General features: G+C 52.3%; 4 protein-coding genes across 4 annotated transcripts; 2 read left to right on the top strand and 2 right to left on the bottom strand.

Moving 5' to 3' along the window:
• Positions 1-9: 9 nt before the first annotated feature.
• mst2 (Histone acetyltransferase mst2) lies at positions 10-3,401 on the top strand (the record flags this gene model as incomplete). Its single annotated transcript, XM_014691815.2, has 3 exons — positions 10-598; positions 662-709; positions 763-3,401. 3 exons carry the CDS (start codon positions 10-12, stop codon positions 3,399-3,401), a joined length of 3,276 nt encoding a protein of 1,091 aa, XP_014547301.2.
• Positions 3,402-3,953: 552 nt separating this feature from the next.
• On the bottom strand, positions 3,954-4,556 carry G6M90_00g039460 (uncharacterized protein; the record flags this gene model as incomplete). Its single annotated transcript, XM_014691814.1, has 1 exon — positions 3,954-4,556. The coding sequence occupies one exon, from the start codon at positions 4,554-4,556 to the stop codon at positions 3,954-3,956; it is 603 nt and encodes a 200-aa protein (XP_014547300.1).
• Positions 4,557-4,955: 399 nt separating this feature from the next.
• On the bottom strand, positions 4,956-11,275 carry NUP145 (Nucleoporin NUP145; the record flags this gene model as incomplete). The annotated part of the gene is made up of 6 exons (XM_066130254.1): positions 4,956-5,066; positions 5,131-6,732; positions 6,789-7,019; positions 7,159-10,874; positions 10,993-11,100; positions 11,176-11,275. The coding sequence occupies 6 exons, from the start codon at positions 11,273-11,275 to the stop codon at positions 4,956-4,958; spliced, it is 5,868 nt and encodes a 1,955-aa protein (XP_065986505.1).
• A 2,781-nt stretch (positions 11,276-14,056) lies between these two features.
• Positions 14,057-14,779, top strand: CDC31 (Cell division control protein 31; the record flags this gene model as incomplete). Its single annotated transcript, XM_014691812.1, has 2 exons — positions 14,057-14,257; positions 14,333-14,779. 2 exons carry the CDS (start codon positions 14,057-14,059, stop codon positions 14,777-14,779), a joined length of 648 nt encoding a protein of 215 aa, XP_014547298.1.
• Positions 14,780-15,275: the final 496 nt, after the last annotated feature.

Raw genomic sequence — 15,275 nt, 5'->3', positions numbered from 1 at the left:
GCGCAAGCCATGGAAGAAGAGCTCCAACAGAGCGTCATGCTCTCCGAAGACGGCGAGTACGACACCGCTGATACGGGCGACCAGGCACCGTCGTCATTAACCCATGCAGGCTTGCAAAAAAATGGAGATGTCGACGTTTCTGGCAGCGAGGATGAAGAATTGAGCGATCAAGATGCTTCTGGGGAGGAGCTGGACCAAGATGCCTCTGGCGAGGAAGACAACGACCGGATGGACCAACAAATCGTCGTCGGCAGCGCCACACCGGGTCACGGAGAAGAATATGACGAAGATGCAGAAGGAGAGGACGACTTGGACGAAGAAGTTGGTGCGGTGAAGGTGAAGCCTGTTGATTCTGAAGACGAAGATATGGGAAGCGATGGCTCCGACGCACAGAGTGCGGCAGAGGAAGAAGAGTCCGACGACGAAGAGGATGAAGAAGATGAGGAAGGGGCATGGGAAGAAGGTGATGCCGGGGACGAAGACGAGGAGTCCGACGCTGTGCAATCGAATACTTGCATGTTTTGCAAACAAGACGAAGAAAATGATCCAAGTGAGGATTTTGAAGCCTTCCTCGCTTGCACCCGTTGTGGTGAAAATGGTAAGGAGCTTCCATCCCTGATGCAAAAACGTAACTGGAGTGTTTTAGCTAACAGTTTCGTAGCACATCAGCAATGTGCCCGTGATGCTGCAGCAATGACTGAAAAAAACAGTGGGTTCCTTATTAGAGATAGTGGCCTTGATTGGATGCTGACTTTGAGGTAGATTCGAAAAGATGGAAATGCCCAGAATGCTTCAATGAAGAGGAATCTGAGAGCGAGGATGATGATGACGATGCGGATGACATCGATGCGATCAGCGCCGAAGATGGAGAAGCACCCCCTGGCTCTGAGCGATCGCATGTATCAAAGACTGGGGTTGATTCAAGCCCCGTAGCGCTGGCGAACGGTAGTTCGGGTGATCGCTCTGGCACTGACGAGCTTGTCCTCGAGGACTATCCTATAGATGGCCCTAGGCCTATGCGGAAGCGCAAGTCAGCATCTGCAGAGGCAGACGATGCCACGTTGGCGATTAGAAAGCGTCGAAGGAATCAGTCAATTGACGGCACAGATCGAGACGACTCTGCGCAGGATAGTCGTTCCGGGGACGCGGCAAGGGCTGCATCATCAAGAATCACGCGCCTCAAAGTCACACGACCGCCGCCGGTGACTATCGAGAAACGATCGCGTACCTCTCTAGTTATCAAAATCGAGGTTCGCCCAGGCAATCTCAAAGAAATTCTATCGAGGCGGAAACGGGATCGACGACGGGTAGGGGGAAGTAGCGCTCGGCCACCACAGGCACCACGATCTACGCCAGCTCGCCCTCCTCCTACTCCAGCTTCTACTGGAAATCTACCGGCCCTCATCTCCACCATGCCAACCCCATTTACATCGGAATCGTACTCCCAACCATTCTATTCCTTCTTTGATAAAGAGACGGAGGAGATGAAGGGAAGGCCTTATGGTGGCATATTAACAGAAGCCGAGGCAGACACATCAAAGACCCTTCCGTCCCCTGAGGATCGCAAGAAGTTCGAGCACGCCAAACAGAAAGCCGAAGACGAATGGAGAGCGCGGGTACTGGCAATGCAGGCAGAAGCTGACTTACCTATCCGCAAGCCTAAGAAGGCAAGCGATAATGCCAGTCAGATTGAATGCATTGAGTTTGGTGGGTGGGAAATTGATACCTGGTATGCTGCGCCGTACCCAGCAGAATATAGCAGGAATCGCGTCTTGTACATTTGCGAATTTTGCCTCAAGTACATGAACTCGGACTATGTGGCCTGGCGTCACAAATTAAAGTGCGGCACAAAGCACCCCCCGGGAGACGAAATTTACCGGCACGAATCCGTCTCAATATTTGAAGTTGATGGTCGGAAACATCCCGTCTATTGCCAAAACCTTTGCCTTCTCGCGAAGTTGTTTCTCGGCTCCAAGACGTTGTATTATGATGTAGAACCATTTTTGTTCTATGTTCTGTGCGAGTTCGACGACACTGGCTATCACTTTGTGGGCTACTTCTCAAAGGAGAAGCGGGCTAGCAGCCAAAATAACGTGTCCTGTATTCTAACGCTGCCCATTCATCAGAGGAAGGGCTATGGGAATCTACTCATCGACTTCTCCTATCTTCTCACCAAGGCCGAAGAAAAGACTGGCTCTCCGGAGAAACCACTGTCGGATATGGGCCTAGTCTCATACCGCAATTACTGGCGCTTGGAACTCTGTCGATACTTCCTCGGCTACATGGAAAGCGATACACGTAAACGCGAGGGACTGAGTATCAAGAAGATATCCACCAATACCGGAATGACACCCGACGACGTTGTCTCTGCTCTAGAAGGATTGCGAGCCCTGGTGCGAGATCCCCAAACCCACCTCTATGCTTTCCGGGTGGACTTGGATTACTGTCGTAATTATGTTAGCAAGTGGCAGTCGAAAGGCTACGTACAGTTGAAGCCAACAGCTCTTGCCTGGACGCCATATGTTATGGGCCGAAGCAACGTAGTCAATTTCGAGCTTGGCCCGCCAATCAACACCATTGCCCCTAGAGAGGACGATGAGGCCAAAATTCAAGAGGGGGCTACTCTGACAGCGGCTCATGCGCGCGGCATGCAAAGCACTTTGAATGGCGTTGACAAGTCCGATTCGCAACCAGAGCCCACTCTTGCTAGCCAGCAAGGCAGCGAACAGCCTGCCTTGCCAGTCAAGTCTATCGAGAAGGTCAAGACTGAAGACAAGGAAAATGCGGATCCGGAAGATCAGGGCATGGTGGATGCAACGACCAAAGTCGAACCAGAGTCCTGGGATGCGCCATACAGGGACATTCCTGCGTCCCGGTTCGAGATCTTCCCACCGGTACCAGGGGGTCGTCGTGATCGGATCCGGCCCAGTGTGAGCCGGCCATCGGCTCCTCGCAATGGCAGCAGCTCATCCGCCAGGCCCAGGCCCAGGTCTAGGCCAAGTGGCAGTGCCCGTCGACCTGCCGCAAGTCGACCGCGCAACAACAGCTCGAGAAGGAAGTCTGGAGGGACGGGACGTGGTCCCGGCCGGTGGCCCAAAGGAACCAAAAAGTCTGACTATGGTAATGCGGACAGTGGCCCAGGCCTCCCACCCGGCTGGAGAGAAAAACAGGCCCGGCTCAAGGCCTTGGCCGAGGGCAGGGACCCTGGAGCGGCAGAGAATCCGGATGAAGAGCCGGCCCAAGACGAAGTCCGAGTACTTGTTTCCACGGCAGGGACCAACCAAAGCAAGGCGGCCAATGGCAGTTCCAAGGTTTCAAGACGCGATTCGGATTCTCGATCTGAAGCTGGGAAAGCGGCATCAGATGGCGAAGACGTCGATGCAGAGGGGGAAGATGAATGATTGATGATATCTCGGACCATGTCGCGGCAAGGCGGTGACCATATTTATCCTGTTTTAATACTATCAAGTGCGTATGGGCGAATTTGGGGAATGGGCGGAGCAAAGGATGCAGCCCTGTTTTGTAGGGTGTAGGTTTAGGATCTTGGGTGATTGACTTCACAAGAGCGATGTATAACACGAAGACTAGAAATGTTCAAACAAAGCAGTAGGCTCCTCGCAAGTGTCAGCCCGTCATGCACGGATACTTGATATGCATTCATTGACGCAGACACTGCGGAGACGATCACGACGTGACTGCAACCATGTTGAGTCCCTGGCGTAAGGACCAGTCCAGTCCAGCCGACATCAGTTTCGACATCAGTTTCAACATCAGATGATCTCGACCAGTTAGTTGTTCACAATCTTTAACTCCAGCGTGACCAAGTTCAGCCAGCCGTCTCACCCGCAACGAGCTCTGCATCCAGCTACAGAAATAAGTCGGACCTCATCCTCCAGCACCAAGGCGGTCCCTGCCACGCAGGCCGAGACTCAGAATCACCAACGCCCTCCTTTCTACGCCCCGCGATTCCTCTCCTCCCAGAATCCCTTCCCGTAGCTGACCAATATCTCCTCCCCCTTCCGTATGCCCCCGTCCTTCTTCCCCTTGCCCTTGCCGCTGCCGCCGCCGCCGCCGTCCTTCCCGCAGACCCAAACGCCTACGCAAACCTGCCCCCATCTCTCGCACCAGCCCGTCCCGAAAACAGCATTCGCCCTGTCCCTCACGCCCCTGTAGTCGTTCACAAACCGGCCCTCGTTCCCTTCCGCCGCAGCATCCACCGCAACGTCGGCCTCCTTGTCCAGCCACAGGTCATAGTCGCTCTCCTCCGATGACTCGGCCCCGCCGTGCACTCTGCCCAGGTACGCGAGTATAAATGCCCCCGGCTTGAGGTCCTGGGCCGCAAACAGGCCGAGCTGGCCGTTGGCCGGGTGTGACGCATCACGAATCGACTGTATCTTGACGTTGGGGGAGGGCGTGAGGGTTGACGAAGCGGGGATGGAGGGCACGGAGGCCGGCTTCGCGCACAGCGCCTGGCGTTGGTTCGGTGTCAGGTCTTTGGCGTGGAGCGGGCACTTGAGGTAGGGGAGGTGGCCGGGCCAGTTTTTGGGCTTCGACATGATCAAGGTAAGGGGTTCGCGAATCGTGAATTTGCATGTACAACGTGGCATCACCCCCAAGACGTGAGGCCCTGGCGAGGGTGGATATCAATCAGGCCATGCTTGGTTTACGCCCAACATTGTGCTTCACTCCGATTCACTGACTAACATGTCCATAACAAAAACACAGGCACTTGAAATAGAACCTCATGGCAAGGCATTAATGAATTCTATCTAAAACGCTACTATTCTACAGACCTTCGCATACACGTCCTGTCCCTTGATAGCCGCCTATCCCTCCCTATGCAAAAGCCTTCACAGTTGGCTTCCCGACTTTTTCCCATTCCGCCAAATTAACGTCCTCTCCAAGTCAATTTACACTTGATGTCCCCAGCTTTCCCATGATGCTTTAATTCTCTCCTAATGGGACATTACCTCCCGGTATCGATCCATACCAAGATCCACCGAATACGCCAGCAGCCGATCTTGCGTCAACGGCAGGTTCAAGATCCTCGATCGCAGTTCAACATCCTAGTTATAAAGTCAGAAACGCAAATCTTTTACGGGAATGCCCGTGTTATTCCCTGTGACATACCTGTTTCTTCTTGGCCAACTTCAGTATTTCCCGTGCTGTATCGTCTGCCATGTCAGACACTGCAGCATATCGCAAGACTTCCGTCTCTCCCACATGCTCGTTCATCACGTTCAATCCTGCCACCAACTTTTCAAGCAATGGATGAGGGGCGCTCTCGCCCTTGCCATGATGCTGCACGAGACTCAAGAAATAGCCATATATCTCGCCACCTTGAGTCCACTCCGGGATGGACTCAGCTTGGCCTTGGAATTGTGACAGCAAGGACGAGAGTGTAGCGTAGTCTCGTTCAATAACAGCCTGGGGAGCAACTTGTTGTACCAGGACCCGGTGGGCTTCAACAAACTCCCCAGCACGAAGGAGGCAATGCACCTCGGCAGAAGCATCCTTCTTGACACTGCGCATGTACAACGCGAGCGCTTCCCATAGCCAGGATGCGGGAATTCGAAACTTTTCCGTCAGCAGTGTAAAGGTCGCGCCAGTGTCGGGGCCAATCATGCCAGCGTGTCGACATAAATGTTCCTGAATCGCCTTCGTACGGACACTGGAGTTGTTAAGGTGCAACAAGACAAAGACTGCCTCCAACCACTCACCCGCCGCCGTCAGCTGAGAGGCATATGCAATTGTGGAAGCATCCGCCTTTTCTTCTCCGTCCTTGCCAAACGACACCTGGCCCGTGGCAACTAACGCCTGTCCAAGTTGCCAGGATAGTCTCATGTTGAGCGGAGAGAGTTGCGAGTTTTCTGGCCGCAAAATGGCCTCGAGGTCGACGTTCTTATCGGCATACAATTGAAGGAGGCCCCATAATAGGTCCTGCCTGGTCCCTTCTTCCGTATCATTCCATACTGGTTTCAGTCCTTGTTCATGGTACCATGGCCGTGGAAGCTCTTCCTTGTCTTGGTTGATGTCGTCCTTGAACTTCAAAACTGCCAGCGCAGGACTATCCTGCTGGGAAATGGCGTACCACAGGCGAAGGCCAAACGCCTGTCTCCAGTCCAAGCCAAACTTCTTTGAAATAACAAACGATTCCATTCGATCCTCAACAGGAACATTTTTCACCCCTTCACAAACACACACGTTGCCGCTTAGTAGCTCGTAGACAGTGCGAATTGCCTCTGAAAACTCTGAGAGCATCTTGGAATCATGCCAAGCTTTGAGCTGTTCACGGATGTCTTTCTTCGCCACGACGCTCGTGCCGATCAGAGGAACCAGAGTTGCCAAGCGGAAATTCTTACCATCGAGCAGGAATTTGCACGCCTCGGTGATACGGTGACCAGCCAGACTTGCTACGGCCTTCTCTTCGCTAGAACCAGCAAGACCAACATTAGTAGTCGACGCTTGTTCCACGAGCTCAGTCCAAAATTGTGACAACTTCTGTTTTCTTGACACGTGGTCGGGCCCGGGCTCGCCAGAGTTTGCGGCACCGTCAAATAAAATGCTTGCCAGCTCCCAGACACGCTTCTCGTTGACGTGGCCCGGGTCATTCATCTCCTGGTGGTGAAAGACGTCTTGCAGACTGCCCGCACGTAGCGTAGCCATTGGAATATCGCCGACTAATCTGATTTCTGTTACTTTGTCCTGAGCCCGAAGAAATTTCTTGGATGACTATTCAGATCAGTATCTAGGTGTATTTTTAGGATGTGTCGGCCAGAAGAGCATACCTCCGCGGAAAGCTTGGCAAGGCGAATGTCTTGCCTGTCGGTTTGAATCCCAGAGCGTTGGAACTGAAGAAGATCCGAATTGCCACGGAAACTTCGCCGCGATTGCATTGTATCCAACGGCCGAGTTACTACCAGCGTCTCGTCGGGACCCCAAGTTGGGCGAGTGGCGTTATGATATGCCTTTTCTTCACTGTTGACGGGAAAATTCTTGTCTTGACGTTCGTAGGGCCACTAATTTCAAAGAAAGTAAGATTTTAGTATTCGATTTATTTCCAAAGCTGTTAAATACATGAGTATCAAGAATCGCCAAATTTTTTCATTCTGACGTGAGCTCAAACCGAAAATTTCAACTGTGGACTAGGGCACCAACCTGAGGAAAGCCTTTGGCTGGCACAGAAGCGCGAAGGTTTTGCCGCATTGGCTTGGGCTTCTCGAACAGAGAATTCATCAAGTCGATGCTTGTCGCGAATCCACGTCCCTTATCCGCTGCCATTTGCGTGCTCGCGAGACCACTTGTTCTCTGTGTTTTCGACATGCTCTTCCCCCAAATAGACGATTTGCGCAAGTCTTGTTCAACGTTGTCGTCTCCACCATCCATCCCTAAGGCAAACTTCAAGGGGGAATCATTCATTTCCCTCAGCAATTGACGGTCTCGCTTCACAGGACTGACTGTTTTCCTGAGCATTTCCATCCAATCATCGCCGTCAGCGACTTCGAGAGTCACCGGGCCAACTTGATCCTTCATGGCTCTCATGCGAGCCCTAAGAATGCCACCAGGAGTACTCCTCTTGGCATCCTGTTCATTCTCTGACGAGGTATCGTCGAGCTCCGCGGCAAGATGCTGTCCAATGAAAGACCTCGTCATATCTTCATCCTCGGACAGATCATATTCGTCGCCCCTTTCACTGGCGTAATCCTCCTCCAGTGAAAGCCGAACATCATTGGGCGCCGAATCCGCGGAGCTAATCCCTAAAAAAGACTGCTTGTCGATGTTTTCACGCTCATACAAATCGTTTTGTTCATCAAATGCTCCTGGCAGGGCCGCGTTCTGGCGGAAGCGCGGACGGCCGTCTTCACGGTTTGAGACATCGATGGCAGCGGCGTCGTTGGAGACGCGCTGAGGTGGTGTGGCTAGACCAGGTGGAGGAACCATTTCCTCATCTGATTCTTCATCAGAGTCGTCCAGGCCATACGTGGTGAAATGCTCGACGCCAAAGGTCCAGACGCCTGTTTCCTTATCATAGCTCTCGAAAGTGGTATCTGGGATTCTCTTTAGTCTCTCGATGTGCTTGTTGAATCGCTTGGGATCGCTAGTGATTCTCTTATCACGGCCACCGCGAGGCCAAGACTGTTCTAGGGAAATCTGGGCGGGAACGTTGAGACCCTTGCCAACAGGAGGCTTTTTAGCTTGGACTGGATAAACGGTAGCCGATCGAGGCTCCAATTGAATGATACCACCGCACAGGTCCTTCAGCTCGATGCTGCTGATATCAACCGGAACCTTGAATTTGATAGAGCCAACGTTGTCACGGCCAACCGTAAAGTTATCCACACGCTGGCGCTGCATTCTGTTCATGTTTTGCAGCTCATCTCGAGTTGGCTGCATCCAGTAATCGCCAGGCGCATTCTCAAACCCGAGTGGTGCACGTGCTTCTGGGGTGGCAGAATTGTCCTCCTCGTGCACAATAGCAAGTTCGTTGCCCTTGACCTGTTCCATTTCCGGGGTCTGTGAACCGTTCACACCGTTAGTAGTTCTGTTCTGACGGGGAGTAGCCTCGTCAGGCTGAGACTTAGGGGTGTCTTCGGGAGCAGGAAGAGCGTTCCGGACAGGAGTTCCGTCTTCCGACTCAACATTGCTAGTATCGAAGCTCACGCGCTTAGACAGCTTGCGAGCACTTCCATTGACTTCAGTCTTATCCTTCTGGGGGGTAGAGAACAGATCACTTCGAATATCCCGATTGATAACAAGCTTTTTGGAGCCCGTGCTGCCATACCAACGAGCACTGGAGCTGGAGGAAAAGGCACCCGGGGCAAGGATGCTGTCTTCAGCATTGAAGTTACGACGGAGGTTGCTCGCAGAGATACTCTTGCTTAGAGAGCCACTAGAGCTCGCACCAAGAAGGCTACGGCCCATGGCACCGGGCGTGCTGGAAATGCTGCTAGCAGGGCTGCCACCGGGGGTGCCATAAGAGCTGTATGAGAACCCGAATCCTCTCTTCTGGGGTGTTGCAAAGCGCGAGGCAGCGGTAGCTGGGGCCAGCTTGTACATTGGGAGAATGGAACTCTTTCGTGGCTTCGAGTTGCCATTCAGAGGCGTAGCGAGAGGTCCAGGGTTGGCAACGTCATTCCCGCCAAGTCCAGCAAACAAGGACGGGCTTCCGTATGCCGAAACATCGCTTAGGTTAGCAGTCAAGCTTTGGGGAGCATTGTTGTTCTGTTGTGTGTTGCCCAGGAGGGAATTGCCCAGAGCATTTTGGATCTGTTGCTGGTTGGTGCTTCCACCGAACAGGGAGCTGCCCTGTGCTTGGTTATTCTGGGCACCAAAGAGACCTCCCGTCTGAGCAGAGCCACCAAAAAGACCACCAGGCTTTTGCTGATTAGTACTGGCTCCAAATAGGCCACCGCCCGTGGACTGCTGTTGTTGATTGCCGCCACCAAAGAGCGATGGTCCGCCTGTGGTCGTCTGGGCAGTGTTGCTCGCCCCAAAAAGACCGCCGCCAGTAGCTGGTTTGTTGCCGCCGCCGAACAAACCTCCGCCAGACGTTGCATTATTGGCGGCTCCGAAGAGGCCACCGCCGGTATTCTGCTGTGGCTGTTGTGTATTGCCGCCTCCGAAGAGGCCACCGCCGGTTGTTCCAGTTGCTGTGCTGTTCCCAAAGAGGCCACCGGTAGCGGGCTTTTGCTGATTGCCAAACAGACCACCACCCTGTTGATTCTGGTTTTGCTGACCGAATCCACCACCAAAGCCTGTTCCCGCATTTTGTTGCTGGTTGTTCTGGCCACCAAAAAGGCCTCCTCCGGTCGCCTGCGTGTTGCCAGCATTGTTCCCGAATAGCCCTCCTCCAGTATTGGTTGTGTTAGATCCGAAAGCAGTTCCGGCTGTGTTTGCCCCAAATGTAGATCCCGTATTCGTATTCGCGGCGTTGGTGTTTCCGAAACTGAATCCGGTTCCCGTAGTCTTATTAGCAGTGTTGCCGAAGAGTCCACCACCAGCGTTGTTGGTGGTGTTGGCTTGTCCGAAAGCTCCAGTGGTGTTCGAGCTACCAAATGCTCCTGTTCCGCCACCACCAAACAAACCTCCTCCCCCAGTCTGCTGAGTCTGGGTGTTGGTATTGCCAAATAGACCGCCAGCAGGCTTGTTCCCACCACCAAAGAGGCCACCAGTAGCAGTGTTAGTAGCGTTGGCATTTGCGCCAAAACCACCGCTTCCAAATCCGGTGCCTGTCGTGGTAGTGTTGCCAGCATTGTTTCCAAAGAGACCACCAGTGTTTGTATTGGTGTTAGTCTGGCCAAAGGCGTTGGTGGTCTGATTGGCATTTGCGTTGGAGCCGAAACCCCCAAAGCCTGAGCTAACGCCAAAAGCACCGCCCCCTGTGGCATTCCCATGTCGGCGTCCCTGTGCGTAGTCCACAAATCGAAGCTCTTCTGATGACCACTTCTTATAAGGTTCCTGGAATAGAATGTTTTGGAAGGAATTAGTCGTGGACGTATTAGGCTCCTTCTCGGTATATGCGTTGAACGGTGTTGTTGCGGTGCCTGGCGGGTCGCCTACAGAACCAGTTGCGAAACCAGTGCTCGTGGTGCCGAAGCCACCTGAGGTCGTATTACCGCCGCCAAACAGGGAATTCCCAGTGTTGGTCGTTGTACCAAAGCCAGGCTTATTCGCGCCAAACATTCCGCCAGTTGTACCTCCGCCGCCACCAAATGTCGAGCTGGTTGAGTTAACAGCGGTGTTGCCTCCAAAGCCGCCGAAGGCGGACGTTGTATTGGTATTACTCGTGTTGCCACCGAAAAGACCGCCCGAAGTGCTGGTGCCAAATGCAGGTTTGCTTCCAAAGCCGCCACCAGTATTGGTTCCGAAACCACCTACAAAATCCGTCAGTAAATCGTTCAAAAGTGAAATTTGAGTGGACCAGCAAGATCCAAACTCCCATCCCAAGTGGCAGATAGTACACGTGTAAACGCATTCGCCGTCACGACTTACCAGTCGAAGCACCAAATCCGCCGCCAGTATTGCCGGTGTTTCCTCCAAACATGCCTCCTCCAGTAGTGTTGTTTTGTGCAAACCCGCCAGAAGTGGCTTGTCCAAAAGCTACAGAGCCGTGTCAGTCATCAAAATCGCATCCAGTGTGCCAGGAGTCGTCAGCCTATGCAAGAAAACACTTACCTGATGGAGCATTATTGTTGGACCCGAATCCACCGAAACCAGACTGGGCATTATTATTGTTCTGGCCGAAGCCGCTGAAGCCTCCGCTACCGAACGACATGATTACCCCGTATCTATCGGCAGCAGAGCCGCGGGTTTCAGGAGTCGATTCGATAGTTGGGCCTCAAGAGCTCCAATCGCCCGTCTGAGGCGCGATTTGAACTGCAGGCTCTCGGCGTGGAAAGATTCCGATGTCGGTCGCGGTCGTCGAGTAAAAGTCACCAATGCAAAATTGGTGTCGGCCTTGATTCCACCACGACGACGTTGATGAAAGTCGAGTCCGACTCGATTGCGTTGTCGCGAAGTTCTGGTCTGGGAGGCGAGGCGCGAAATTAAGCATTCCAAGTCTGCACCTGTGGCCAGGCGGTTCCCAAGAAGTACCTGCCTGCCTCGACCCACTTATTCCTTAAATTATCAGGCTCTGGCGAATCACCTTCTAGTGAAGATCAAAGATTCAATCCCAGCAAAGCCAGGCTGCTAACAGTGGGGCGAGACGCTGTTGCCTGTCGTTCTGTGCAACTACGATGAACCATGATTTTTAACTCGTACTTCAATGTTAGTACCACCCTACCTCCAGTCAGTCCTGGACATGATTGGAATTAGAACCAACATTTGAAGCTTCGGTGAAAAAGCCACATGCCCAAGCATTCTTTCCAAGAGTCCCGTATCCCCGGCTGTATCACCTCGTCCACGGCTCTCTCAATGACGCAAAACGTAGACAAAGCGCCGCTTTGCCTAATTATAGTCCATTGCGTCCATTTCTTCATAAGCAGCAGAGACACGACGGCTGACTACGTCCGGGACTACGCAAGGGGTATACGATGAAGGCACAGGAGCTCGTCATGCAATTTGACGAGTGTGTATTGCAGAAGAGCTAGTAAAAGAGAAAAGCTTGATCACGATGCGAAAGGAAGAGAGCTAGCTAGAAGGGCATAGCAACAATGATATGGTGCCTCACATATGGGCCCTAACAGACTAGTCCGCAAGTCTTTGGCTTGTCACCAACAAGTTGGAGATGCAGTGGCAGAATATATATGCCCATCAAAGAGTATACCGAGTTGTTTTTGTGTCACCCTCGAGGCAAATGATAATACAAGAATGATACAAGTATCGTGCAAGCATGATATCTGAGAAGACAGTATTAGGCTGCACCAAGTCAAGAAAAACAATACGAGACCAAAGAATACACCGGCTGTGCATCGTGACGCGTCAGACACGCCAACACAATTGGTAATTTACGCAGCACCAAAAATGTCGCTAAACCAGCACCCGAGGGAGCCAATAAGGCAACCTAAAAGCTTCCAAATAACCCAATATTGGTAGTTTTACCTCATGCCGGAGGGCCATCAAAAAGTATACAATAATATACTGTAGTATATGATGGTATGGATCGCGATAGCCAGGTACCTGATCTGGTCAAATAGTCTATGCCTTCCGCGTTGTGCCATACCCATGTGACTTTTTTCGAAAATATCTGCAGAAACTTGTATGATAGAACAGAGGGTTGTGTGGGATCTCGCAGCATTTCCATAGACGTTACTGCCGAGCCCAGAAACAGAGACAGGCTTGCCAGGGGTGTATATGTATATTTTCCTCGCAGCGGAGCGTCGTTTCGGGGTAGTATTACGTAGTATCTCTACCGTGTGATATGGCTCTGGCATTGTATGGAGGGAATTATGTGGGAAAGACGAGTAGAAAATGATTGAATGTATTGTTCATAGTATCAACATCTTCCCGTAGTTCGCTTGATTGCCTTCGGCCTAACCGGGAAGTCAAACTCTCAGAGTCGATTCATAGTCAGCAAGTATAACAGAATATACTAACCGATACCGAAGTAGCTTCAAAATTCTCACAGAGCACGAGCCTATTGAATGATTCAGTCTTCCTCCATACAAGGGCCTGCAAGCCCAGAACATGTCAACCTCAAATTTACAGACAACAACAAGGACGCTGTGGAGGATCATACAGCCACGTGCATGGAACTACACAAGCATTGCTAGCAGGCGCAATCCATAGCTTAGAGAACTCTCTTGCGATTCAACTTGTCTGTTATACCTCGAGCGCGCGGTTCCGCGCAGAAAGCCTGTACAGGGGGCATTTTGTATCGAACCTTCAATTCGCCATCGGCATCTATGAAAAGCCCTCGGGTCCACAGCTAGGTAGATTGAATACCAAGCACAAAACCGCTCTTCGTAATAGATGAGCTAGCTACATCCTCTTCAAGCCTATTTTCTCTGCGTCCCACCACCTCTCATACCCCATATAGGGAGCTTTCATGCTGACCAGGCCAGAGGATATCCTCCCTATTTATTGTATCTTCTCCAGCTTTGGAAGCCTTTGTATTTAGCCGCTGCACCGAGTATTTCTCAAGAAACACTGCTCGGAAGAAACCAATCTATGTATATTTATTTGAGTTGGGTAGCAATAAGGACTACAAACTTCCTTCCCCTAGCAGGTGATTCGCTGAATCGCGACAAAGCAGGAAATTAGTGGGTCGTCCGCGCGCATAGCGATTTTGGGTAGCACGAATACCCAATACTCTCTCTCCTCTTGGCTGCGAGTCGCGCGTGGTTTCGACCAGGCGCGTCGCAAAAGCTTCCTTTCCCTCCTCGGCGTAATCAGCAAGCATCACCAGCCCTTCCACATCAGGTCGGCAACGGAAATAATAATAACAACAACATACCCAGTCGCCCTCTTCCGCTCACGTTCCTGAAACCTACAGGCAACTGGTTGCAAGCTAGTTGCTCACGCGCGAGACTATTTCTAGCTGCTTCTCCAACCTCGACACTCGCGTTTCGCCAGTGCACTATCTTCAAGAACTCGACTCCTCAGTCCTACAACCATGAATCCTCACGCCACGCCGCGCCCCTTCCCGGGCCGCTCCATAGGACCTAGCTCCCTCCAGCATCAATTCCAGCAAAACCAGCAAAACCAACAGCCGCAGCCGCAGCAGCAGCAACGGCAACCCCTAGCTCCGCAAGTATCCGCCAACGAGGAATATGCCTCCATCGCCGACGAGGATCGCGAGCACATTGACGAAGTCGTGAGTTTTGCGCCGCGAATGCAACCTTGACTCCCCTCCCCGTCATGCCTTTACTAACAAGCCATGGGCTGCCAGTTCGATCTAATGGACATGAAGAAAAAGGGCTGGCTTAACTCGTACGAATTCAAACACTCCCTGGCCGCCCTTGGCTTCGACCTAAGCAAGCCCGAATACTTCCGCGAGCTTCAGTCCTACGGCTCCGTCCCCCCAGACTGGCATGACCAGCAATCCTGCCCCGTCAACAGATACTACGTATACCTCGACCAATTCCGGTTATGTGCCGCCAAGCTTATTGCCAATCGAGACCCACGCGAGGAGGCAGCCAAGGTGTTTGCCATGTTCGACTACGACCAGGATGGGTTCATATCAGTAGAGGACTTGCGCCACCTAGCACAGGAGATCAAAGACGAGCGTACCTTGTCGGATGAGGAGATTCAAAGCATGATTGATCACCTGGATCACGATGGCAAGGGAGGCGTCAGCCTGGATGAGTTCATGCAGATGATGGAGGAGGCCGGGTAGACGAAGAGGCAGCCGAGATTGCAAACAGTCTAGTCAGGTCACGCGCGGCCTTGCAAGCCAGCAGACTGTCTGGTTCAAGCTCATCGCGGTCGGAAACTCTTCATCGCCGAGCCCCAATGAGGAGGTCACGAGGTCGCTCAGAGAACGCCCACGGCTAATATCAACCGCACATGATTTGTGTGCTGCCGCAGCTCTTCAGCACAGAAATTCCCCATGGGCTACAGGCTCTCGAATGATTCAAGCAGCCAAGATTACATACCTGTTCTTAACCTGAGCAGCATGACGATGCAGAGTCAAAAAGCAGCCGCCATGGCAAGGCACCGTCCACCCATTCGGGTATCATCACAGGCGACAAGGCGTTGGGGTGTCAAAGGGAAATTGTTCACGTCGTTAATCATTGGACATTGGAAAAGTAGGGAATCACGTTTGCATCAGATCTAGGAGTTTTAATTGGAAAGAGCGCTCTCTAAATAACCCGTTACAAAATAAAAGTAAT

Source organism: Metarhizium brunneum, chromosome 2, assembly GCF_013426205.1.
Source record: "Metarhizium brunneum chromosome 2, complete sequence".
NCBI lineage: Eukaryota > Fungi > Ascomycota > Sordariomycetes > Hypocreales > Clavicipitaceae > Metarhizium > Metarhizium brunneum.
The sequence above is the reverse complement of the archived record's forward strand: the minus strand, read 5'-3'. Positions and strand labels throughout refer to the sequence as shown.